Source organism: Maylandia zebra, linkage group LG3 (assembly GCF_041146795.1).
Source record: "Maylandia zebra isolate NMK-2024a linkage group LG3, Mzebra_GT3a, whole genome shotgun sequence".
Classification (NCBI taxonomy): domain Eukaryota; kingdom Metazoa; phylum Chordata; class Actinopteri; order Cichliformes; family Cichlidae; genus Maylandia; species Maylandia zebra.
In genome coordinates, this window is record NC_135169.1 from 39,369,482 (window position 1) to 39,397,407 (window position 27,926).

Genomic DNA, 27,926 nt, shown 5'->3' on the forward strand with positions numbered 1-27,926 from the left:
TGAATCTTGGAGCAGATTACTACAGTAGCAGGACACTGTCATCCCAGAACAGGAAACTGGGGCTACAACTCACACAAGCTTATACAGTTGGATGATAGAAGATTGTAAATGCGCGAGTCGGGGTCAGACTTGAACATGAAAGCATGGATCCATCCGGGCTTGCATGAGCAGTTCAGGCTGCTGCTGGACATTTTCGTGGCACAGCCCTTTGTACCAGTCGAGCTTGTTTGAGACGGTGGATGAACTGAGGCGCTGCACCAAGGACGAGTACTAAATAGGGAAGACTGAGCCGTTAATAACAGGTCCACTTTAAGGCTACTTCATTCCAAAATAAATCCTGTCCAATTTAATTTAGAAAAGATGAACCCTACCATTTCACTGCCAGTAAAGTTTGAGTCACCAGGCATTTAAACATTCTGCAAATCTATTTGGCTTTCTCGTGTACGTGGAGAGAATTACTACAGAAGCAGAGAGCATTAAAAGCCCGGAAATCTGCCCATCAGCAGGGAAGTGCATCATATCATTTAAACAAAGTTAAAAACTGCATATTGCTTTTTTTAAGGAAGCCTAAGTACTGAAACATTTGAGCAACTGTCAAGTGAAAAGCAAAGCAATTAGACTGGCTAGTTAATGGGGGGTCGTTTCCAGCTTAAAGCACAACAGTTTAAAACTAAACATTTCGGCATGTAGTTAATAAAACTCAGTTTCCTGTCAGACAGGAAACAGGAATGATCCAATCACAAAGCTTCATTGCCCTTCAACTTATTTATTGATGTACTGAACATGGAAAAATAAATAAATCCAAAAGTATCCAAACACAAAGTAAAGAACATGTACATCCTTTTAAATACTTAACAAAAAGATTCTATTCCAAAAATGCTGTGAACCAAGTCAGACTATACAACTTCAAATAAATAATCACTCTCATATTAAGAATTGAGAAAAGAGGGATGGGAGGAAACATTTCCTCATGCCAGACCTGCAGCACAATTTCCCAAAACCAAAAATAAATAAATAAATAAATAAAAAATAAAAGGAAAAAAATAAAATAAATAGAGAAAAAAAACAAAAAAAAACATCAAGCGGTTACATAAAGGAAAAACAAAACTTATTCTCAGCAGTGGCAGGTCAGGCATGACAAATGTTGTCTCTTCCCTACAGCAGCAAGTATCACAACTCATCTAGACTTAAAGTTTAACTTGTACAAGTAACACAAAGAAGGAATAGATAAACAAGAAAAAGCAGTTGCAAAGATAATTATATAATGCATAGCACACTGCTCGTTTAAGGGAAAGCATGACTAATAATCGGTTGAAATACCAAGCAGGATGCAGGTGCAGTATTCAGTGCATCTAAGGCTCAACCAGCCTCCATTCATGTGTTTGAGATGAGCTAGATGTTGACAAACTTCTGCAACCAACTTTGCTATTGTTAATGGAACTGCTTCACCGCCCTTCCCCAAAGTGAATAAAGCAATATACACCTTTTTACGATTTTAAAGACAGGTTATATGCATTACGTATATATTTATATATAGAGATATGAGTATGAAAAAAGTAATCAAATAGTTCAAAACTGTGGTTTATATCCATTCTTTACCACATAAATATATATCTATAATGTTTATATATAAAAAAAAAAAAAACCAAAACAAATGTCTATAGTTTCTTAATACCTTTTTTTTTTTAACGAAGCAAGACTATCTACAGACCTAACAACCAACAAATCTGATGCACTAATGCTAGTCCATAGGACGACAACTCAAGTATTTCAACTGAAGAGAAACTGAAAATAAAGACCCAAAAACAAAAAAAAGACCTTACACAGTCCTGAAAAGAAAGTTGTATATAATAACACTTTTCAATGAAGTCCAAACAAAAACCAAAGTCTGCCAAGTACTCAACATAAAAAAGGACTTATTTACACAGCTCAAAGCTCAGGAGGAACCCTTCTATTTGTCACGCTAGTTGTTTTTTGATGCTGCTGCCTTCACTGGCTTGTCTTCAATCTTTCATACAAAGTATGTAAAAACCCTCATTGGTTGATATTAAGACAAAAATCAGTCTAATGATATTGTAGATACACCACAAAACACCATGAGCTCCATCTGAAGGGAATCTTAGAGGAAGAACTGATTTTTCTTTTTTCCCTTTTTTTAAATCCCCCATTTACCTTTATGATATCTCCATGTTTTTAATTTTTCATGCACTTTTTGCAGATCAACCTTTGAAGTTTTGTCCGTTTCCAAATCAGACCGGAAAGCGAGTCGCTAGCCGTAACGACCAGACGACCGAGGGGAGGGGGGGGGGGGACCCACAGATGATTTTACAAATGAAACCAGCACTGCCACTGATTCTATAATCTAAAGGTAATACAAAGATCTCAAAAGGTATCTTTTACATCATAAATCTCTCCAGAAATTTCAACCACTGCAAACTTTCTTGTAAAGTTCAAAAGCTCACAAGGTGTCATATGAAGATATTTCTCAAAGTATCCAAGTCAAAATATTTTGTTCCAGGTCCAGTAAAAAGTTTCTCCAAATTTTTCTTTTTATAAAAATAGATGCTTTTAAACCCACATCAAAGAGGTTCTTAGCTCTTTGGCAAGGTACTGCTTTAAGAATCTTTTTTTTTGTCTTTTTATCTGTTAATTGTACAATAAGCAACATTATGCAGCCAACCAATAACCAACTGATATTACAGGAAACAGAATACTTACAAAATTAACAGAACCGCAAATAGTTCAACGCAAGTACTTGCTAACCACCGAAGGCATAAACGCACGTGTGGCAAATCAGGACACAGAAGTACAAAGAAAAATCACTACACATAACCTTACAAGACTTACTGTTTCAAAGCAGATGTGCAACAAAATGACAAAACCTAGAGTAACATTTTAGATGGTCCATCTGTAAAGACAGCAAGAGAAGTCAACATGACAGGCATCAAGACCTGCAGGTATTTTTCTGTTTTAAAGTATAGAGAAGATTCAAAGTGTAGCAATGGGAAAAAAGAGAAGGAAAAAAAAGAGATCACATTGTTGGACGCTAAATATCGTTTTTCTTCGCAACACTGATTTACAAAGCTCTTGTTACTAATGTAGAAAGTTACGGTCAATACGCTTCCATTTTCTGTTTCCATTTTCTGGTGAGTTTTCTAGAAACAATCTGAGTTTCAGGCTTTGTGTGTTTTGTTGGTTTTGAATGACACTTGCAGAACTCTGTCCCCAAGGCGGTATCCATTCAAGCTGGCGATGGCCACAGCTGCCTCGTCGTAATTAGTCATGGTGACAAAACCAAATCCTTTGCACTTGTTTGTGTTAAAGTCGCGGATAACCTTGACGTTTGTGACAGCACCAAACGGCCCGAACATCTGCCAAAGGATGCTTTCATCTGCGTCCGGAGCCAGGTTGTAGACGAAGATGCACCAGCCAGTGCCTGCGTGCCCCGGGATGTTGATGCCAGCCAAGCTGGTCACCCCATCAATGGCCATCGGGGAGAACCTGCTGTTAAAACACAAAAAGTAACATGGTTCAAGGCAAGAGCCAAAATGAGCACAAAACGGGCCATTTTATAAGACAGGAGATCGTACCAACAAGCCTAACAGAGTGTGACAAGGCAGGGATCAGCTCTACCCACACATTGACATCGTGAGCCATGGATGCTTCTATGGCCATATGGTGCTAGTGCCATTCTTTCATTTCAGGAATTACATAATCAGATTTTTCACAAAACACACTTCCTTCATCTTCTGCAGCAAGTCACCTGAGCAGCAACCCTCAGAATAAATGCACAGATTCAGTCCTCGAGCTACTCCCCACACATTTAGTTTGTAGCTTCACAACTGCAAAGGAAATTATTTCCTCCAAATCAAAAACTGGCAAATCATAAAGGGAAATAAATTCTATATAAATGCGGCAGTTGCCAAGAGCATAATAACGAGGCACAGAAAGGCTCTGGCCTTCGGTAAGTGTGCTTTTGCAGATTTAAGAAACAAAATTCAAAGTGCATGAAAAGCCTATGAATTATTGCAGCAGGTGTCACACAAGATTAGCTGCTCCACTTGGCCTCTCAGGGAACATCCACTATGACAGGTGTGCTCCCAGCATCAAGGACCCACAGAGAAATTTGGCAACCAAGACGTCAGCCAACGAGCACGGCAGAGGAGAAATCGCACGTCAATTGCTGCTGGTGACGGCTCTTTGAGCTTTCAGAGAACTGGACTTCAATCACACACGAGGAAGACATTCTTATAAAACTGAACTGAGACAAACTGGTATCCCGGCGAATCCTGAAAGACGTCTGACGCAACAAAGTTTAAAACAGGACAGGGCTGTCCATAATAGATCAAGGTAAGAGTGCAAAGCTCAATACAAACGTGCAATTTTGTGCAATAGCGATTAAGATTGTAAGAGTCTGCCCTTTGTTATGTAGACAAGCGGCGTAGACAGTGCTTTAATCTATCACATGTTGTGACATTAGCTCTAGATTAAAGCGCTCCACTGCATCACCAGCAGCTGATTTTATACAGTTTCCTTATTTCAGAGAACACGTTTAAAGGACAAATACCTAAACCCGTTTATGTTAAACACTGAGCATGGCCACTAAAGCAGTCACCTCCGTGTCCCCAAAGATACAGAGACTCTGCTTTGTTCAAACCATAAAGAGTCACCACATTTTGCCACAAACTGCACTTCAGATTCTCCAACATGGCAGCTGAGCAGACCACATGCTGCGCTTTAGTATTAACGCACTAAATACTCAATTAGATTAAAGGATATCGACCCGGTTGGCAACCTACAGACAACGCAGTCATGTTATTTATGCTTTAGAAATTGTAAACCAAACCAGAAACGATGCCACATCAGGCAGTAAGAGCGACTTAAATCAGATAAATTTAGCAGGTAGTTTTTGACATCCTCCGCTGGTCTAATACAATGGAGAGACCCTGCCCCTCCAGCCTATGCTCTCAGCATACACAGGTCTGCCTTTAGGCATCTGCAGCAGCTGTTCAATATTTACATCATGACTTACTGTGAAGACAAACAGCCTGATTCACCCACACCAACTGAATTGTGTGTATATTTGTTGTGGATGCACAGAAAAGCATTTGCTTTGAGCAGCAGTCTCATATTGAATCAGTGCCACTTTATGCAGTGTTAACTACCTACACAATGCTGCCATAGAGCTCATAGGAAATAAACAACAAAATGTATCCCATCAGCTCCCTCACGTTAGCTCGGAATTTCCCTCAAGGATCAATTAAGGCAGACTACAGAATCTAAAACAGAAAGTCAATTTACCTTTTGACTCCGTAGGCCATGTTCAGCAGATTGTCCAACCTTAAAAAAAGCAAAACACCAACAGACAAATTAATTTTATAAGAAAGAAACTTTTCAGGAAGCTGATGAGTTTTGACAGGATGACAAAGATGAGTAATGGGTCTGATACCACGATTAAAGTCTGCTGTTCCACTTAAATTTTCCCAGTCATCCTTCACAACACAGCCAACAGGAGACTTGCAGTTCATACAGAAAAAGGGTCAATTAGGCTGACAGGGTGGCAGCTTTAACAACCACTGACATCAATCAGCACACTGAAAATTAACACATTTTTTGGACTAACTTGCACAATTTGTTCATTCATTGCTCATCTCATTTCCACATTTGCCAAACATCTGTTTAAACCCGATTGTGTGGTAGGCCTACGTCTGCAACATGCCGCAAAGTCAAGAATGTAATAATGGGGATGATATATTCTGCCCAGAGTACCGACGAGCTCCGACACAGAATATTTTCACGATACTGCCAGTGAGACAATTTAAATGCTAATATCCAAAAACCTCAGAGGGTCAACAAAATCAGCTTCACTAGCAGCATTATACTTTTTTGGTGTGCCCCTTTTACCTGAAGCGTTGTGCCTGCTGTGCGAGGGGTCCTGGGTACCTTCGATTGGGTGACTGATAGAGCTGGGACAGCAGCGCCTGGCTGGTCTTTTGGCTCGGGTTGTTTGCAAACTTGACTGTAATGGGTTCGGTGGCACCAGGCGGCTTCTGACAGTTCAGACCCTTGATGGCCTCCTCAGCCTCAACTCGCCGGTCAAAACGAATGAAGCCAACTCCTCTGGAAACACCTGAGAGAGCCCAGTAACTCCAGATTAGTCATACTGAGCTTCACCCGACTGTCAAAACATGACCTAATGATCAGCCTTTTAAGTAGACTCGTTTAATGCCAATATGCCTTTTTATTCCCCTCCAATATGACTTTACCATTTTACCCAGTAGTACAGTGAACTGCTTTCAAGGTCTGTCACTACACTGTAAAGTAATTTCTTACTCCAGTTTTAAAAGCATGACCTTACAGCATGCGTGACCACAAACATGTGCTTTTTTATATTTGTATGTATTAACAGTGAAGTGCGTTCCACGTCTGGAAATTCATTAAATAACACAACATACACACACAGGAGGAGGACATACATCAGCAGTGACATGTATTTATGGACATCTATGAAGTAAACTTTATATATAACTAGGCTGGTAGCAGTTTAACAGCTGTAATTTCTCTGTAAAGTGACATTTTACTGCCTGTTATTAGCAGCTGAACATTAGGAAAAAGCTACATTATGTTAGCACAGATGTAGAAAAACTGATGACGCAGGTACTTGGTCTTTGACACACTCTAGAGACACAAGCTAATTATTCATATTTAGTTATTCGTTTAACTCAGTGATTCCCAAAGTGTGGGTCGGGGCCCCCTGTTGGGTTGCAAATGTGCTGCAGGTGGGCCATAGTAATAAAATGCAGTTTGAAATCACTCAAGTATGTACAGTTATGTATTTACATAAATAAATTTAAATAAAAATGAATAAAAACTGGTAATATAAGCTGTTAGTTTGTGACAGTCTGACCTAAACTTACTGCACTTATACTGAAGTTTGTGTCACAGTGGCAGGTGAGTCACACATCAGCCTTAATCTTACATATGGTTGATTAGCAATTTATAGGCGACAGCACATTTAATTGGTTTAATAACACTTTCTCCTGTACATTGATTTGAGAGGATTTAAGTTGAGGTGGGCTCCATGTGATTTAATGGCTTTTAAGTGGGCTGCATCACTCTTGACTTGCTGCTTCAACTTATTTACCCTCTTAATGCCCTGTTGGGACACCAGTGCATGTCATTCCCCTCGGTCACATATGTGACTGCTGCCTGCCAATGAGCGCAGTCTTTGCCAGTATTGGTCAATCAGGCCAGCCTCCCATGTCATTTGTGTAAGAAGTTTTTGCTGCACATTTTGCTACTTTTACATTTTTAGCTCATTAACACATTTCTGTTATTTCTATACATAAAAAAGTTGCAGGTTGCAGAAAGACTGAGCTGGGTTATTAATACTAAGGTAAGACCATTGAATCCTCAAGGAACAAGTGGTTTTATGTTTGAAAACTATGAAAACAGCCATTCCCATAACACACGCCAGAAGGAATAAGCTTCAGCAGTGGGACAGAACCACTGGGAAATGTCCCAGTGAAAGATTCTGTTTATCAGTGTTTCATAAGGCTTCTGCTTGACAGCTGAGGAAAGGAGAATATAACTGCTCTAAATGCATTTCATTTCTTGCCATAAAACAGGTATCGCATGTACACCTTGGGGATGGAAAGAGAAAAGGGAGTAAGTGCAGGCAGGAGGGAGAAATTATGACGCATCGAGTCCTGCTACTTTATACTCAATTTTATATTCCATCTATGCATATTTATGAGCACGTCTGGTGGAAAATTGCATTTTTGGGAACCTCGTAGCAACACCTCTGATGTATTTCTCAGTCCTGGTTGTGTCATTTTGCTGGCAGTCAGGAGGGAAATGGGAGGATGGGCGTGACAGAGTGAAGATGGAACAAAGACGAGGGGAAGCTGTCATGCTGTACTCACCAGTCACCTGGTCCACCAGAATGCGTGAGGTAATAATGCGTCCGTACTGAGAGAAGAGCTGCTCCAGTTCCTTCTGAGTCATAGTTTTTGGCAGGCCACTGACGTATAAATTTGCATCTCTGATGGAGGCGGAGCTTGGACGCGCATAGGAAACCTACAAGTGGAAACAGTTGTTGACCTCAGTATATTACAGCCAGTTTACGCACAAGCAGGTTAGACCATCCATCACCTTTGATTCTTATCTCCGAACAGAGGCTGTAACGGAGTCATAGCGGAGAGAATATAAACTAACTCACGTGTGAGTGAACTTGCAGGCCACACACAGAACTGCATCACATGATAAACTAAATACACCGTCTTCTGTAGACTACATTACTGTGTAGGGCATCTCCTAACATCATAGCCAGCAGACATCAAGCCTGCCAGTGTTTGTAAAACCATCTGTATTCCAACTTTAACCATCACGTGATAACACAGTGAGACCACAAACCAGACATTCAATACAGACCGTCGGCTACGTTTGAAAATGTCCCAAAATGAGCTCAACTTTTCCCATCCTTAACCCGAGGGACCCCATTAATGCAGGTGAAAGGAAATCAGGGCTTTGCAAAAAAAAAAAGAAAAAGGAAAAAAAGAAGTGGTGTACACAAACTGCAGTGACTCGATGTGTTTGTAACATATTAGTTAATATAAAGGATGTAAGTGTTAGCAGCTGGGTTTTAGCAACATTAGGGTGGTGCATTGCCGGTTTCTGCTGCTGTCTTCCTCAGTGCAAACCTAAACACTAAAACATTTTTATTATTATTAATTGGACACTGACAAACCAGCCTGTCCACAAAGAGTTTAACCTGTCACATTTTGTCCCTCAACTCCCTGACAATTTAAACGTCAGGCCCATCAAGAAAGCTCATCTTTCAAAATAAAACAAAATTTTAAAAAACCCCAAAGTGTTAAAAATCGCTCTACACAGCAACGTGGCTGCCTCTTTACCTTCATCTGAACTACTCTAGAGGTTTTGTTGCCTCTGAATTCAGATTACATCAGAAAAATCTCCAGCAATAGGCTAGAATAAATATGGGGCGCAAACAAACATCCATCCAGAAACCCAGACAAGTAATAGCAAAGAGAGGTAGACTCAATCCTCTACCAGGTCATGTGGATCAATACATCATTACACCCCTCAGCAGTCAAATTCATTTTTCTCCATGCACCATCTCATTTTCTATGAGTCTGTTGTGGCCAGTGCGATCCTCTATGCTGTTGCATGCTGGGGGAGCAGGCTGAGGGTCGCAGATGCCAACAGACTTAATAAACTGATCCGTAAGGCCAGCAATGTTGTGGGGATGGAGCTGGACTCCCTCAAGGTGGTGTCGGAGAGGCGGATGCTGTCCAAGATAAAGACAATGTTGGATAACACCTCCCACCCACTCCATGACATGCTGGTCAGTCACAGGAGCTCGTTCAGTGAGAGACTGAGATTACCGAAAAGCACCACTGAACGACACAGGAAATCATTCCTGCCTGTGGCCATCTCCCTGTACAACGCATCCACTTAACACACTGTTTGCTGCTACAGCTACACGTTTCTTTTCCAACTATTTATTTATGAGTGACTTATGTATGTATGTATGTATATATATGTATATATATGTATATATTGTACTATTCTTAGTTAGCGTATTGTCTGTCTTGTCTTAATGTTGGTTTAAAATGGAGCACTGTAACAAAAAATAATTTCCCCCAGGGATCAATAAAGTATTCTGATTCTGATTTTCGGTTATGTCGAGATTTGTCTGATAATCTGCAGGAACCAAAGCAGCCGAAATTTTCAGAGCTGATGTGATAAGAAGTGTTGGAGGATGGTTTTGTGGAAGAGAATTGAGAGAATCAGACAAAGAAAGAACAGAGTGTGTGAGTGTGTTCCCCCTAGCGTCACACTCATCTTTATTCCTCTGCCATCATTTTATGGGAATAAATAAAGGTCAAGTGACCACACCTCAAAATCTGCCGTGTACCACCGGTGAAGAGTAGAGTGATAACAGTAAAAGCTAAAGCCCCCTGCCCAGCCTCCTCCATAGTCTAACCTTCACACTTTATTTAATGCTAATATTTGCAAAGTATATTCCCCCACTTCACTGGGTTTATTTGCACTTCTGACAGGGCAGCTAGAGAGTTTCGGATGTGTGATGCATAAGGCAATGTTACCATGTTCTACTTTCAGGGGTATGAACTGAGACAGGCAGCGACATGAGAAAGATGGGCTCCGATTTGTGGAATTGAAGCGGTATGGCTCACAACACTACATCTTCCGCTGTCATGACATGCCACATCTGCACAATATTGAAGTGTTAAAAACAGAAATAATCAAGCGTACAGCTTACAAATTTGGTGCTATTCAAACATCAATTTTCTATTACAAAATATGTTTTTGCCCACAGAAATTCTCTAATAGCTTTCTGCCTGATATGAGAAGGCTAGCTCCTCGTAAGGCCAGCACAAAAAAAAGAAAAAAAAAGTATCACATCTAATAATCTGACTCCACCATCCACAAATCCTGCAGCACTATATGAAGCAAATGAGTTTCTCCACCAGCACATTGAGTGCTACATTGCCTGATGAATGCTAATGGCAGCCACCTCCCTGTAAAGACATACAGCAGTGCTACAGCACATGCAACCATAGAAACAGTTCTGCTCTACTAGAGGCCCAAGCAAAGCCGCCTGTGCCCAGATTAACAATAGGCTCCCTTTACACCCCACACTGCTCCAGCCTCATTATGTCTCGACTCCAACCTACAGAGCCAGACATAACCGGTAAGACATTTTTATTTATTTTTTCAAACCTGTCAAAAAGGATAACATATGATGTCTTACCTTGATGGTTTTGGTCTGAAGTCTCAAGCCATTTAAGGTATTGATGGCCTTTTCTGCATCCTTTGGGTCCACATAATTCACAAATCCATAGCCTAGGCTCTGCCCTGCAATCACAATATAAATAAAATTAATGTGACATGAAATTTAAGACAAATGTGTGCAAAAACAGGTCTTTTTAGAATCAGCAGAATTAGCATAAATGTGGTTTTACCCCCTCCCCAAACAATCTCATATCTGGCACAGCACAGAGGTCAAACCATTTCCTACAAATCTCAGGAAATTTACCACAGGTTGTAAACAAACTAAACACGCTCTTTGACAAACAGGTTTTAAATTAAAAATGACAAGCAATTGCTCTGCTTTCACACCAACTCATCTACGACAGAGCGAAGTAGCCGAGGCTCAATGTCTTCCCCTCCCGCTGCAGTTTATCTCTAAAATGTACAATAGATTGACACCCACTCACTATGTGCACAGAGGCAATTCAATTTCCTCCACCCACATCCTGGGTTTCTCTGCAATTTCACTGCCGGTCAAGTTCACCATCTCGAGCAGTTTCACCATATTAATGCAGCACATATATAAACAAGCTGAATAGTATCGGAAAGTTTTGGGAAATTAAAAATAATTTAAATCTCTGACAGTGAGGCTCATGACACCATTAACCTGCACTTTGATTAGTTATATTAAAGCAATGATTGCGGCAGAAGTTCTTCCTGCAGTAGCAGATTTTTTCTCTTCAATATAGACTTTTCTCCATCTCTCAGGTGCCCCTAATTAAATGCACGTAAAACTAGACTTTCTATTCTTTCAGTGATATATTAACTCACTCCATGCTTCAAACTGCCAAAAATATATACATTTTTTCCTACCGCCCAAAAAAGCTCTCATTGAGACATTCATGTCTAGTACACAATACTGTAACAGACACCGTCACATCTGTGCACCACTGCACAGGTGATAAGCGGAATTTAAAGTAATCTGTCAATTTAAATTTTAGATATTAAATGACTGTCCCCATTCATGCAAGTATTTTGTAATGAGAATGGACACATTTATCTCAGCATTTATCTGGTGATGCTTTCTTGCACCAGTAAGTTGTCCTTGTTGATGCATCGCTACAGTGAATAGCTGTATGAACCCATTCCTTACTACTCTGCACGGTTCAAGGACTGAAATCCCACTGCTGGTTAGTTATAGGATTATTACTGTTATGATATTAAGATATTTAGTCATATAATCAAGCATAACAATTTAATAATAAATGCATTTTCAACTGATAAATGTCCCTGATCTTTGGGTTTCTGTGTTGCACCTAAACAGGCTGAACTGTAACTCAGAGCACACTAAATTTTGTTTACAATAATTAAACATCCAACTATGAAATATCTCGAGACTGCTTTTCTACGCAGCTGAACTCCCTATATACTCCCATACCGCTTTTAATCCATCTCACTGCTTGATCACAGCAGAACAAGCAGTGACTCACCAAGTTCATAAACTTAATTTCACCTCCAGGTCAGGGAACATTATCGCCAGGAGAAATATGCCAAGTCTTTGAAATGAGCTGGTGAAATGAAACATCTACTTGAGCCCTGAGGGCAAAATGCTTGCTGTACAATGTTCCCCTACAGACGCTCTATACGAGCATGCAAAGCTTTTGTGACACCTTCCTATGGAGTGTCTAACATCCATCGCATCCACTGTAAAGACAAGAGGCCCTTTAACAAACAACTTGTTGGCTTTCAGCTGTCATTAAAGGAGCAGCAGAGACATGCTGAGAAGCACTTTCAGAGAGCTGCACCCAGCTTCCAGTACAGACCTACTGCTATCCATAGTGGGAGGAAAATGACACAGACTAAGCTGCTTTCTGCAGCAGCAGCCAAAGCGTGAACATTTAAAGCAAAGAGGAAGCATGCATCTCTCTCTGGTGATTACTCAACATCTGATGTAGCAGCAGCGCACAGATGTAGGCTGGCTTAAATCCAATGCCAAAGGGCCAAGGGAGAGACAAAAGCAACAGAGTCTGGAGGGGATATGAGAATCATTCCTGAGAAACAACCGAGGTTCTGAATAACATTAAGGGTATTTTATTAAGCACCAATTCAAGCTCCCTTAAAGGGGTAAAAAGCACTACTTTAAAAGCTTATTTTCAAATCAAAAGTGCAGCTTCTATATTAAATTTAACTTGTACATTGATAGAAACTAGAGCTCAATAGTGGGGATTAATGCCCTTTTCAGAGCTTTAATTTGCTTAAGGCAGGGCTGTTTATGCAAATGCACACAGTTACCTATAATTTACCTTCCTTAAGCATGCTCTTTGACATGCATCTTCTGCCAGCTGGAGAGCCAAGAATTCACCGTCTCCAGCTGGCTGCATTTCTACTTCAACAAAAATAAATATAATTACAAAATAGCCACACTGATCTTTTAGAGTTTGCAGCAACAGACTTCATCTAAGCACTGATTCACTAAAGAGCCTGCTGCAACTGTCACTCAGTTTTATTCATAGTGACAATCACAACGGTCGCCTCAAAACACTTTGTGTTTCAAGGTAAAAACCCTGCAATGTTAAAGAGTGAGAATCCTAACAAGTTCCCCATGAGCCAAAACCTGATGATGGTAGGGTGAAAAAGCTGGAGAAACCAGTTTAAGGGAGATTGGAAAGGAGAGGAGAGGACCACACAGCACAGAGAGACGAGCACAACAAGCACTGGAGAAGGAAGACAAAGTAGTGTCATGTAAACGCAGAGGGAGTGAAGAGAGGCGGGTGAAGGAGAAACACTGAGTGCATCGTGAGAAATCCCCCAGCAGCCTGAACCTATAGCAGCTTAACTATGGATGCAATGGTTCAGGGTCAAATGAAACATCCTTAACTGAAAGTTTTATGAAAAAGGAAAGTTTGAAGCCCAATCTTAAAAGCAGAGAGAGGGAGCGTGTCTCCTGAATCCAAATGGGAGCTGGTTCCATATACAGGCTCTGCCTCCCATTGTACTTGAGGAAAACTGAGAACCACAAGTGAGTCACCGTGCTTCCATCTCAGTCGAGTCCCACCATAGAAGAAGAAAAATAAATCTCTCCAAGATACACCTGTACATGCTATGGTTAAATGCATGTAGTGTTTACTTCAGGTTATATTGGTAAACATGTAAAAAAGTCCTGTCCCGGCACAGTACCGTGTTGAACTCCCTCAGCAACCTAAATCCATAAATACAACTCAAGCCGGTGCAACACATTTCCTTTAATAACATGTTTTTAAATCTCTGTAGTAAATGTTGTGAACTGTACTGAATATTACACTGAGGTCGAAGGAGGACAAAGACTAGAACACCATCAGACAATCATCCATCTGTGCTGCTTTGCACTCTGACTCGAAATCATTGCTCTGCAGATGATCACTCAGCTGTTTTACGTGTTTAAAAATGAAGCAAGGCTGGAGATCAGTCTATAGTTAGCTGGATCAAGCAAGGGTTTTAATTGTTTAATTACAGCTACCTGAAAAGGCTGTGCTAATTAGTGTTTTAAAGGTAAACTGACCATATTTAAAAACCACAGCATTAGCTAATGGCAAGACTTCTTTGAACAGAGTCTAATAAGCATGTCAAAAGTTTGGAAGAGGCACTTTAGTCTGTTCAGAGAAATCAAGTTCTGTTATCTTTTAACGTCAAAATTCAAACTATATGCAAGGATTCAGTGTACTTAATGGACACAGAACGTCTATTTGTACAAAATATTTCACTCTCACACACACACACACACACACACACACACACACACACACACACACACACACCTAGTGGAAAAGATATAAAAACCAACATTTAAGAGCGCAAATCATCAAGCTCAAAGCACCTGGATCAAGACTAACGTCTATTTATGTCTTGTTTGAAGTGAAAATTACCCATACTAAAAGAAAAGACGAGGCAACATACAGGTTCATGTCTTGTCACCCAAAACAAAACTCGTCCACAGAGCGCTTCTATCGTTTCCTGAATCAAAGCCTACATTTCAGCTGCGGCATGCATGAATCAGGACCTCGTAGTACTTAAATCGTTTTCACACAGGGGCAGGCTGATTTCAAACAACACGTTTCATTTAGTGCCTCGCTCGGAAAATTAGTTTGAGTGTTGCGTTCACACTAGCTCGCCTAAATATGCAACCTATCAAACGTTGTTTATGTTCAATCACCCAAGTAGGCTGTGCTGTACACTGATTTTAAACAGGGATCACTTGTCAAGTCAACGCAACCCATTTCACACATTATTAAATACATTTATTTTATGCATGGCTACACGAGGGCATTTATCCCAGGCAAGACTAATAATTTTTCATCATCACTGCATGTAAATAGTTTAAATTCAATAAATAAATAATAAGACCCCCCTCCGTCTTCTATGCCCACAAGTACCATCCTGGGTTTGTGGTCTACTCTTTGCTATCATTTGTTTACACCAATGAAATATAACCTCTCTGATTTAAACATCTGTTGTGGCAGTCCAAAGAATCGGCTCTACAAATACAGCTATAACAGAAATGCTTTTTAGAGAAAGCATAAGAGAATGCAGCTGGTGTAGTTGGAGGCAGCGAGAGACAATTTAGCTCGACATAGTATGAGGATTTGACAGCATTTTTAAAAATGAAGCAGTAACTTTTGGGAATAGTAGCAACCCTGCAAAGACAGACCTGTGAATAATGATCAGGTATACACAGGAACTGAAATATTAACATGAATATTTCAAAGTGGGTGGGTGTACAGTTGACATGTTAATTTAATGTAGGTCAGAGTCACAGGATCTAAAGTCACTGCATCCCTCAGCCACCCCTCTCTCAGCCTCAAGCATCATTTCAAGGAAAAGCTCTGCTCGCTCTCTCCGCTGACTGTTGATTCAGAAGAAAATGCAAACAAAACAAATGGATTTTCATCTCAGGCAGAGAGACAGGCTGAAAGGTCTCCATAACCTTAACCACAAACAGCTAGTAGTGAGAATCCTGCAGCCTCGACCATTATCTAGCTGCTCATGTCACATAGACCGTGTCACTGTGTCTCTGCCAGCTGCATTCCTCCCATTAAAAACCTGAAATCATTTGCAAATTGCCCACCTACCCAAATACTGTACACTGAACAGGATGTTCCCACAGGGAGTTTTCTGAAAATGCCATTTCCCTACTGGCTCTAGTAGAAACCAACACATCAAAGCAGTTACAGGAACACTTTAACTGTACTTCAGGCCTCGATGAATGACAGCGAGGTTGAAAATCTTTAATGACACTGTGCAATTTTTTTTAAATGACACAACTGTCAGTGGAACGCAAAAAACAACCCTTTGAGCACCGGATTCAAAAATGAATGTTAATATTGCTCAAATGTTCCCTTTTTGCCGACTGTATAATCAAACAGTATGTATGCTCAATGATTTTCAGAATTAAGGTCTTTCTTTGTTGGTGTCTATTTTAAAAAGAAGGGGAAAAACTCACTGTGCATGCAACACAAAAGCCTACGGCACAAACAGGCCGACCATTTGTTCAAAATCTATATTAACCTGAAAAGAAAATCTAAATAGTCTAAATAGAAAAAATGCACCAATGCAAAAAAACAACAAAATAATAATGCACACATAGGTGGTTCTGCAATCATTAACCAGCGTAAGCAATGCAAACAGTTGTTACCTGTGATTTTGTCTCGAACTAGTTTACAGGACTCAATTTCTCCGATGCTCCCAAACAAACTCTTCAGTTCCTCCTGGGTCATGTTCTGAGGCAGATAGTTGACTATCAAGTTAGTTTTACTGTCCTCTACGCTCCCTGACTCTACAGGTGAAGAGCAGTTGTTTGTGATAGTTGAAGGACCGTTGCTTGTGTTGTTGCAAGTGGGCCCATTGGATAGCTGTGTTTCCATGGCAGCAATTACCTGCTAAAGAGACAGAAAGAAAAAAAAATCAAAACTAAATGCAAATGAAACAAAAAGCATCATAAAACCAGCAGTTAAAAAAGGACGCTCTTCACACAGTAAACACTGTTTCAGTGGAATAACAACCACTGGTGAAATTTAAAGATTAAAGAAAAAAAACAGTGGTAATCATTTAATGCAGCACAGCATTACAGGTAATTAACCCAACAAAAATAAAATAAAGAAACCCCACACTGCAAGCTGTCAATGTCAAGAGTTTGCCACCACAGAAGAAACTGAGTACAGGTTTTAATCATGTCAATTTAACTTTAGCTCAGGTATGAGGACAAATGTTAGATTTTAGCAATATAACCACCAAAAATACTGGAAGTTGAGATTGGACCCCTCCATATTTGTTTAATTACTCTGATATTTGTTATTGTTGCTTTTATGAGAAAACAGGAGACGCCCTGTGCAATAAGGCAATCTATTAATCTGCCATATGCACAACAACTGAGGTGAGAATATTAAAAATTATCTTTCCAGGATTTTAAACTTCCTACTGCAGTAGCAACATTTCATTCACCAAAATTAGAAAATGCCAAGCCTACAGAAGCCCAAAACCTGCAGCCATCAGTACGCTAGCATCGGGGAACAGGCCGAAACGATGCGTAATCAGTTAAGGCAACCAGCAGCACGTTAATGTATGAAGAGTCATCCTTAATTAACAGATTCACCAGAAAGCAGAGCAATGTAGTCACACCACTATTATTCTCACTTTAAATTATCGTCACACAGAGTACAAGGCTATAATTTTAAAAGCAGTGATGCTATAAGTTAAATACAGAGTAGACAGGGGCAGTAGAGAGTTTTAGACCATACCAATACAGTGAGACATTAAGCATGGGAGCTTTTCATACAAACTGCAAAAAGGTGCCTACATTTAATACGTAAATTGATTTAGATTCAATGTTATAATACAAGAACTATCATTGGTATGGCCTGAGCACTGAGACAAAGAGCCCTTCTGGACAAATAATTTCCAAAAATAAAAATAAAAGTGCCACAGACCCCAGTCCAAGGCTCAGGCGCCCACGAACCACTTCTAAGCAGAGAAGCCACATCGCACAGTCTGACTGCCATGTTAGTTTGGAGTTGCCGTCTGAAAATGTGGACACAAAAAGTACTTCATGTTAGATCAACAACAACAAAAGCAACAGTCAGAGATGATCACATGTCAGCGTTTGGGGGGGTAAAAAGGAGGCCATTTTTCTCCCTCCCCTTTTTTCGAACTGGCTGTCCATGCAGATTGGTGAAAACCAAGAAGAAGCAAAAGGCAATGTTTCACTTGGTCACAATTCATCTACAGTAAGGAGAGAAAAGCAAAACCGAGAAGTGTAGAGTGTTCAGTCTACAGAGCAACCTGGCCACAACGGGGACAATAAGCATGAGGAATGGGAATTTGTATAATGGATGAGTGCGCTATACAAAGATGCTCACCAAGACCGCAAAGCACAAGTTAATTTGTCTAAGACTGCTAAGCCAACACATTCCTGCATTTTTTTAAAAAACTCCAGGCGCACATAAGTAATAAAAGTGGAAACATCCAGGGTGAAATAATCTACATGTTTACTTTGTCTTAACATACCTGTTCTTAAAAAGTAGTTCATCAAGGTGACATGCAGAGCCCAAATGCGTAGTAGCGCATTCAAAAGACTGACTAACAGTGTGGCAAAGACACTTACAACTAAAAATTAAAGACAAATGAGGCAAAAACAATCCAAGCCACAGAAGTTACATTTTAAAGTCCATCAAGACGCAGTATGCCAAATATCAGCAACACATGTGGCCATGTGACCCATGTCTACATTCCTATATACACACACACACACACACACACACACACACACACACACAATATTTAGACACAAACAAAAGCTCCAATAATAATGTGCATAATACAACAATCCAACAAGACATTTATAGCAGTGTAAACTGACTTTAGTTTAATTCACACCATTAAAAATACCTCTGTTAGCATCAAAGATCACACATTTACAGCGGGGCCACCTCTGATAACTTTACAGGCCACAAAGCTGCATAAGGACATTTTTCCATGTTGTGTATAATATGGTAAAATATTGTGAAATTAAAGTTGGAGACAACAGATTCTTTTGGCTAATTTTGAAAAACATTAAGTAAACGTAACAGATGACAGCTCCTCATTCGTGAATTTGTTTGTTGCATCAAATGAAAATCGGCCTGCGAGCATTCTCATGCCAATTGATTTTCTCCACTCATGCAATGAAAATAGTGCTGCGATTGTCACATGGACAGGTACAAACTAATCCAATTTCTTAGTGGCGAGCTTGTGAAGCCACACGTCAATATGCCATTAGTGTTTCACCATACTTCTAAGCATGAACTCAGTCTACAATTTAATGTCCAAATTTTGTAGTAAAGTTAATATATTAAATCTTACTTTTTCATGTGTCCTTTTATAATAAAATGCATATTATTCATGTAAACAGCTGCTTTTAAGAACTATTGGCATCTTTAATGTTTCTTTTTGCCTCAACACTGCCACGACACTGAGCTGAAGGGAATAGCTGTGTCACATGATCAGTGTTGAAGTAGAATAAGGTGATGATTCACCCTATAAAACTGCTTATGGCTTATAATTACAGCTCCTTTAGTCCTTTCTGCTCTGGTTTTCTGATATGTAGATAGCCATCCATCAGTGTCACAAGAGTTTGGTATATGCACAGGGTGCCGAGATGATGGAGGGGGAAATTAAATATTCGTTTAAGAGTAGTAGTTAGGAAGGGTTTATATCATCCACAATGTACTTCTATTTGCACAAGAGACAGAATACCCATGCAACAATGCAACACCTGTCCAAATGATGTGTATTATTGTTCACTGCCCTAAATGACTTTGAAGGTCTGGTTATTACAGCATCTTCTGATGTAGAAATGGTCTGAATATTATTAATTATCCTACCAGCTAATGAGCTAGATTATAGTAAACAAACTTTTTATTTTTTTAAACCGGTGTAAGCATGAACTAGTGCACCATTCAGCAACAAACATGGAATAAACTACATGAAACTTAAGTGGTGGACAGATCAGTATTTTCCTACATTCAATTTTATTTTTTTCTAAATTGAAAGACTATTCAGTCCATCGTCTGAATCCAACTCAAACAGTGGTTCTGATTTGAGGGGACCCTAAAAGCAGTCTCAGGTATTAGATGTTCAGCATTTACAGCTTGTACATGAAGCCTCCTGGCAGTAACTTTACACTGAGATCTTTGAGAATTAGATTCTTTAAAGGAGGTTAGTGTGTCCATCAAGTCTCTAGATTTATTACCAGAGGAAGGTCTTACATGGGTCTAAAGAGGCAAAACAAAGGAAGAACAAAAAAAAAATACATACACAACACTGATTATGTACACAAATACACATGGACAAATTGCAGCAACAGCCCAATGTCAGTCACATCAAACAGCTGTAGAACTGCTGTGGACTCTCAATTAGAAAATAATTATGACCTCAGTCTATCCAAGTGTGAAAACCTGGAGGTGTACTGTGAATGTGTTATTAGTGCGACTGCTTGACTAAAAATGACAATGTTCATGGACAGTGTTATTTATGGGGGTTTTAAGTATATCGCTGTGTCTCTTTGTGTACAGAGCAGAGATCTTCTATAGTGACAATATTCAGGATACAAATCAACCTGACCTTTGAATATGTCGGCTACATGTTAATTTGACTTTCAGGCAGTTGCTTTCCCTCAGTTGTTGGGCAATTACTTTGCTACCAGCTAACTAAAGTCAGAATGACAAGACAGTAAAATCTAGACAACAGTCAGCTGTGCTCGAGCAGTGAAGTCTGTGAGCACCTCCTCAGAACGGGGCATTATCAGCTGAATTTAAAATGATCCTGTGTCACGCACAATATGCTCATCCCATTGTTTCCAGATATTTGGCAGATCATAATCCATGTGTAAAATGGTGTGATGCACAGTTTACTCAGAGCAAATGAATACAATGCAGTCGCAGCCTCACTTGCAGTTTCATAACCACGCACAGTGACTGGCTTTTTCTGTCTTCAGGCCAGTGATAACTCTGTCATTAGATGTTGTCATTTCTGCATCAAATGTTTATATTTCAATTTTATGCCACAGGCTGGACAAAAGAAAAAAAACTGTCTAACATTTTGGGTGATTAACTTAACGGGTATCAATTTTTATTATCAAAAAAAAATATTATCAATTATACTCCACTAAACAAACGCAAAATCTCTTTTAGAGAGACTTGTGAGGATGATGATAAAGATTTAATATCTTAAACTGAAAGTTACACACTCAGTTCAACACCGCTTTTAGCTTGGCCAAGACATTTGTGCATTCATGTTGATTTTAACGTTGCATTGCACAAGTGCAAATAAATGAGTCATTTGATTTGCTGGCATGTCCCAAAACCAAGGTCGAAACCACTCGCTGCGTAACTCAAGCAAAAATAGAAAACACAGCAAATTGCTTTTACCAACATGACCCATTACCACAGATGCATTTCACTTAGGAGAAAAACCTCAGCAGACCGTGACAGACGATGAACCGAAGGCCGAGGAGACTCATTTATACAGTGTGATTTTGAAGTGCACAATAGGCCATATGGTTTCCAACAAAGATGCACCCCATTGCAAATCTCTTTGCAGATTTGTGTTTTAGAGTTTGATAATTAAAGGGACCGGTTAATGATTTATTTTTATTTATTTTATCGCTACATATAAGGTGTTTTTATAAGTTAAAAAACAGTCAAGGTGACAATAAGCCCAACATCATTAGCTTACTGGAGTGCAGTAAGTCTAAAACGAAATTATTCCCCAATGCTTAAGGTTACTCAGGCAAGCTTACAATACACTGGAAGAAACCCCAAACCATGACTAAAGGCATCAGCCTTCACTTTATTTCATGAATAATAACTACTGCCGGAGACGTCACAGGTTAACTTCGCTTGCTCTTGTGGACACTGCATATTTCAGGCACAGCATGTGAAAAACCAAGTTAGAGTCCATGATGATTTTTTTTTAATCTCCACAAAGTTTCAAAACTAAGACTGACATGCAAAAAGCACATTCCAGTTATCCATCTCAGAATATTTCCCATTAATTTTTTACCTTGAATGTTTTAATTATTGCGCTTCAGCAATGATGCAAATGTATAAACTCACTTCCAGCACATTCGTAAATGATTAAACTTCTGAGGTTCACAAACTGTTAATTGATCACAGAGCACACAGGGTCAAATATAGAAGTCACCAGGATGACTAAGGTGGCGAATTTCACTGGCTGACTGTGCAGATCCAACCTCTCCCAGAGGGTGAGACTGCACTGAGCAGAGGCACCGCCCCTCACAGAAGGGAGAGGGGTTTGCTGGATGAGTGTAAAGTTTATTTACAGTTTAATCATCAAATATTGATCAATAAATTATTTTTTTAAAGCTTTGAGATATACATTTGCAGTCAAAGTTTAAATTCAGTTTAAACAACAGTTCTAAGGACCCTAAATAATACAGAGAAACACTGAAGATTTTGTTAAAGACGACCAGTAATCGACTGCGTCATTGCTTAGCTGTTTTTCAGCCAGGATTCTCAGCCTGTGTCGTTTGCTGTGCCGACTTTCCTGATGAGCTCTACTAGTTTTGTTCTAATAAACTCTTAATCATAAATGGAATTCAGCATGTCCTATTTTAACACTTTGCGCATCACTCTGTAATTATACCTCCAAAATGCTAGTTGGCAGAGTTACTGAAACTACTATTGTGACTGAAACAGAGGGGATGATGTGGGAGGTAAATTTAATGAATGCTGTACAACAGTTATTTTACTAAAAGAGAAGCTGCTGAACCAAATGAGCCCAAAAATGGTGGCAGAGATGCAAAACCCAGGAACCTGCAGATGGTTACAGTGGCCTATTAGTGGTTTTTGCATTAGCGTTATGAAGGAGCCCACAATAACAATAATAACAACAACAGCTTACTACAAATTATATTTTGTTCTGTTGCACAAAATCAGCTGCTACTTGTTAACATCCAGGTGTGCACGTTATTCTGCAGCATGAGCTGATATGACATAATGCACTCCGATGGAGTTAGGAGCGTCACAACATCAACTTAAACTGAGATTTTAGAGTACTATTCATACTGCGGCTCATTTTTAACATGGGCGTATTTATTAAAAAAGACAAAAACACAATGGTCATTGACATGAGGGATTCAAATCATCATTCATTTAATGAAGCAAAAATAATTCTGCATCATGATGTTATTGTCCAAGTTTTACTCTTACTCACATACCTGATTTTCAATAATTATACATTCGCTCAAATAGGAAGTCTGATTAGCCGGAGATCTAAACTATTTTTGCATCATTAAAATCCCTTTTAACCTGTTATTGTGTTACTAAAGATATGTAAAACATTGATACACAAAATAGTGACAGCATTAGCATTGTGTGCAGTACTGTGGGGACTTGGCAGGTTTCAGGGCCAAACACTGCAGGTAGTCAAACTGCAGGCCAGTGTATACAGCGCTACCTATTGCTTACCTGCTCTTCATTAGTGTTCACCTAAAATAATATTTTTCCACTTGTCTACTGTAGAACAACGGCAGCTTAAGAACCAATGACTAAAAGGTTCTGTTTTTGTTATTGTCAAAAGTGAAACCAGTTGGGAACTGCAAAACTTTTGCCGTTTTGTTAACGTGACAAAGGGCACACAAGCATCCTTGTGCCCTTTAATTTAATTTACCAAAAATTGCATTTGTAATTTAGTTAGCTGCTCTACAAACTGGCTCCCCACACGCACAGTAACAGAAAAACAGGCCCACAGGAGAACATATTGTTGTTAAAGAAATTGACTTACTTCAATCTCATTTTATGTTTCACCTTTTATTCTAAGTACAATGCACAAACACTGGCTACTGTCCCACTTGAGATACTGCCACAAGGCAGAAATATTTCATTAGATAAACACTTGGAACACGAAGCCTGGCAAGATGCCGCTCCCCAAAAATTTCAGTCAAGGCTTTCACTGTGTGCAGCCAGCCAGCAGCTTCCTCTTAGAGCAGAGCATCTTGTTCCCCTAGAGGCTTTGCCTCACAATTTTCGTCAGAAACCAGGCCCAGATAAAGACCACAAGGTTCTTTTTTGTTTTCCCATCATTGCTAAGCTAAACCCATTCACCTCCACAATTTTACCCCACTGAGCAGGCTGCCTTTTAGGACTCATTAAAGTGTAGCGTGTTTAGTTAGTGGGACTTTCAGATCCCACAGCCTTCTCGCAAGGGGAAAAAAAGGCTCTGCGCACAGCGCTGCTATGAGAAAAATACAGATTTCCAATTCAAATACTGTGAGTGCTTTTTTACTAGCGTCACTATGGCACAATGTAAAAAGTAGGATAATACTGGCAAGACTTGCTTTGTTGACCACCATTAACTTTTGGACAAAAGTCACATTTACTGACTGATCGCGTTTAAAGTGGCTAAACAGAAGAGCTAAAACAGTTTAAAGCTGTTAATTTCATGAAAAGTGATTTTGCTTCATTTTCCCTGACAATGATGAATAAAATAAACTCAAACATCAGTGTCATCCATGGGCCAAACTGTTGTAAGCATCAGTATCAACCCAGAATTTAGCAGTCATTCGATCCCTTGTAGAAAGTACAGGGGCTTTCAAAATGTTGTCACAAAGATGCAGGGAGTTACCTGAGGTAGTAAACTTTTGTTTCTAAGCCATTTGTCATTCTATAACCTCTGAAGCTGGTAGTGCTGGCTCTGTTTTAGCAGCTCACTGATTGTGCTAATTAATTACATAGAAAAGTGACTGAGTGGGTGTTCAGCAGCAAGATTTCACAGCTGATCAAATTCCACTGAGATACAGCTGAAAAATCAACTACTATTGAATCAATCTCAGCATTTCCCCTCTTTACTGCAGATTTAAAGGGTGGAGGAGCAGCTCATCCTCACACCCATCCTCACATCCCACCCACCTCACCCCAATGGGTACAACAGAAGTTATACCTGCATCTTAAAACCAATTGACACCTATTGATAATTTAAAATCGTTAAATAACCTAACACAAGTAGCTGTGTGTCTTTGGACTGTGGGAAGGAGGCAAGGTACGCCATGCTAGCGCTGCGTCAAACTGTCGAGGATGTACCTCGCCTTTTGTGCTATAGCAGCTGAGAATGGGCTCCAGCCCTCCCATAACCTTAAATTGAGTAAACCCAAGAAGATGGACAGATGTAAATTTATAAAGAAACGTGTTTGTACACTCCTAGGATCCAATATCACAATTTTCTGTCAGGTTTCCATTTTACATCACAGCAAATTTTTGGGGAGTGAAGTTCAGACAATTAGCAAAGTGCTGTTAGCAACATTCGTGAAATATGTGTGAAGCTTTTATACCTCCATTTTCCAAATTTTTATTCAACAGATTGTTCCTTACAAGAAGACCATTTTGATAGGGCTGGGCTATATCATACCGTTCACGATAATACAGGTGTAATGTTGGGCAACGATAGGAAAATGAAATATCGCGATAGAATATGGGTAAAACGCGCATGCGCAGTGCCTTTGTTTACATACGCACATGGCGGCGACGCAGAATGAGAAGAGCAAAAGTGGATCGTTGAATGAAACGGATGAACCAGAATTGGTTTGTAAAAATGCTGCAACTTCAGTGGTGTGGAACTGGTTTAGCTTTCATCCGTCAGATACACAACAAAGCACTATTTTTGGTAGCGCATGCTAGCGGGCCGTCGTTATTACCGTGTTTTTTGGAAAATACGGCACACTTAAAATCAATCCTTTGATTTTTCTGAAAATCAACAGTGCCCCTTATAATCCCGTGTGCCTTATGTATGAATTCTGGTTGTGTTTACTGACCTCGAAACAATTTTATGTGGTACACGGCGCTCGAAAATCTGTTAAATGTTTCAGTGCGACTTTGCTAAGCTACGAAGCCGCACCGCCAGTGTTTTGTCTCGTGTCAATTATATCATCAGTTATATCGTTATCGCAAATTGTCAAATATATATCGTGATAAATATTTTTGGTCATATCGCCCTGCTCTACATTTTGATATTTTTGGTAGGATTTTTCTTGACAGACTACTGAAGAACACCACAGCTTTCAGTTCTAAATTTAAATTAATCTCACACACAAGTCATAACGGAAACTTGAAGATATCCAGGCTTTTGAGAGGACCTACACTTTAAATGGCCACTACTGAACATACTACATTTTGTTCACTGCATAAACAAGAATCTTAACATTTACCAGTGTTTTTTCTTTAATTAAACCTCTTAATTAATTAAACTTCCTAAAATTAGCAAAGTTTTAATCTCAGTCATTAAATACTACATCAAATACAATAAGACTGCTATGAGAAAACATTCATCGGGGAAAAACAAGCCGAATAAACCCTCGTGATTTTGACAAGAGGCAGTTTAGTACAGATCTGGCTGACCATAGAATTTCTTCAACTTGAACATGAAGCCAACATTTAGATCGGCATGTACTGATGTGACACTGAGCACTTAAAATGAGGAGGCACGAATCTCTGCTACCAACTCCACAGAGGATTAAATTGACCAAGTATGCGTGACAAGCTGCAGAGTAAAGAACTCCAGAGTGCACACACTGACATGCACAACCTGTCCTTGAAAACTAAAAGCACACAAGTAACGGTTCAAAATATCACAGCTGAAAACATAGATGAGACTAGTCTACCCACACACCAGAAGTACAAAGGATAAGGCTATAAAAGAAAATGCTGGAGAAAAGGAAAAGGTTAGTCTACTTGTACCTGGATGAGAAAATGTAGATGTTTTATTCAACTATTTTTATTTATTGGTTAGGTATTAGATTACCTGGAAAAAAATAAAAATCAAGTAATTTGTTTTCTTATGTGGGAATACTGTACGCTGCATCTCAGCTTGGGTGTTTGACATCCCTCTCACTCGCAGCAGTAATCCTCACGTCTCAGTTCACCTCACCAATGCCAACCTAGCAACTTTCTCCCTTATAATCAACAGCATACATCTATATTTAAAAAATAAATAAATAAATAAAACATGCAGCGACTTCTAAGTCCCAGCTCTCCCTCCAGAGACACACCTCTGTGTGTTTTGGGTTAGGTGAAGCAGCTGTTTGCACATGCGCAGCATTATTCATGTGGTTTGTTACTCAGAGGCTGTATGGTCCTTGACAAAAAGAATATAGCCAAAAACATCACCTACCAAATTAAGCACATACATGCATTTTACTACTTGGACATATTGCCCCTGGTCTACTTATTTCCTTGAAATCCAATCAATTTTGCTGATAAATTAACACTGTCACCTCACAGCCCAACATGATCACTCCAGCCTCTTGTCCTGCTCCGTAGTCCACATCTCAAAAAACTGCAGTGCTGCATTATGTCTTTGCTGTGTGTGTTCTTACTGGCAAACCAGCTTTCAATGCAGTTTAACTTAAGGATAAGGAGGGGAAGCATCTTTATAGGTGAACTTTTATTACTTCTGTAATGATTGTCCTAAGGTTGAGAAAAGGGTATTTATGCAGCATTTTCCCCATGCCAGCCAGAGCATGTCACAGTAATACTGAAATGTGACGCAACTGAGTTATAATTGGCAGTGTGCCTCCAAGATTACAAGCGCACAATTTCTCACCAACACTTTTGGAAAAAGTCAATAATCCTGCAATCTCAGAAGAAAACGTTATTTGAAAAATGCAGAATTTGGCTGAAATAAAATTCAGTTGGGTTCATATTGCTCAAGAGACTGCAACACATGTTCATCAGTATTGACTTATTCAGAAATCCTAACCAGAGGCATTTTTATATTTCATGCTCTGTGCTGCTTGGGAGCTAGAGTACAAACATCAATATGTCGATGCTTATGATTCTTCATATTTGCCAGTCTGTTATTACTATCTTTAGGTATGAAATTAGAAAAAAAAAGATAGCTGACGTGCAGCCGTACAATAAAAGCAGTACAATAAAACATTTATACAAGGTACAGATTACCATTTGACTCTTTAATTTAGTTTGACAATTTTATAATTGTTGAACGAGTGGAATTAGTCTAACCTCCTGTAACAAAATATACAGTACTATAATAGGACTATCTGCCATTATATTTTAAAGTGTGCAAGTCATTATTAAGGAAAAACTGTT

General features: G+C 39.5%; 1 protein-coding gene across 5 annotated transcripts in view; it reads right to left on the minus strand.

Moving 5' to 3' along the window:
- Positions 1–750: 750 nt before the first annotated feature.
- elavl2 (ELAV like neuron-specific RNA binding protein 2) overlaps positions 751–27,926 on the minus strand; it is a 31,158-nt gene continuing 3,982 nt past the window's right edge. For 2 of the 5 annotated variants that reach the window (XM_076881837.1, XM_012920008.3), the window contains exons 2-8: positions 17,757–17,847; positions 16,466–16,706; positions 10,799–10,902; positions 7,926–8,079; positions 5,905–6,130; positions 5,302–5,340; positions 751–3,504 (exon numbers count right to left, since the gene is read on the minus strand). In XM_076881837.1, the coding sequence (XP_076737952.1) occupies positions 3,174–3,504; positions 5,302–5,340; positions 5,905–6,130; positions 7,926–8,079; positions 10,799–10,902; positions 16,466–16,706; positions 17,757–17,828 (1,167 nt within the window). In that variant the 5' untranslated portion in view covers positions 17,829–17,847 and the 3' untranslated portion in view covers positions 751–3,173. Of the gene's footprint in view, positions 3,505–5,301; positions 5,341–5,904; positions 6,131–7,925; positions 8,080–10,798; positions 10,903–16,465; positions 16,710–17,756; positions 17,848–27,926 lie in introns of all 5 variants that reach the window. The other 3 variants (XM_004554472.5, XM_004554473.3, XM_076881838.1) reach the window with 2 other exon arrangements.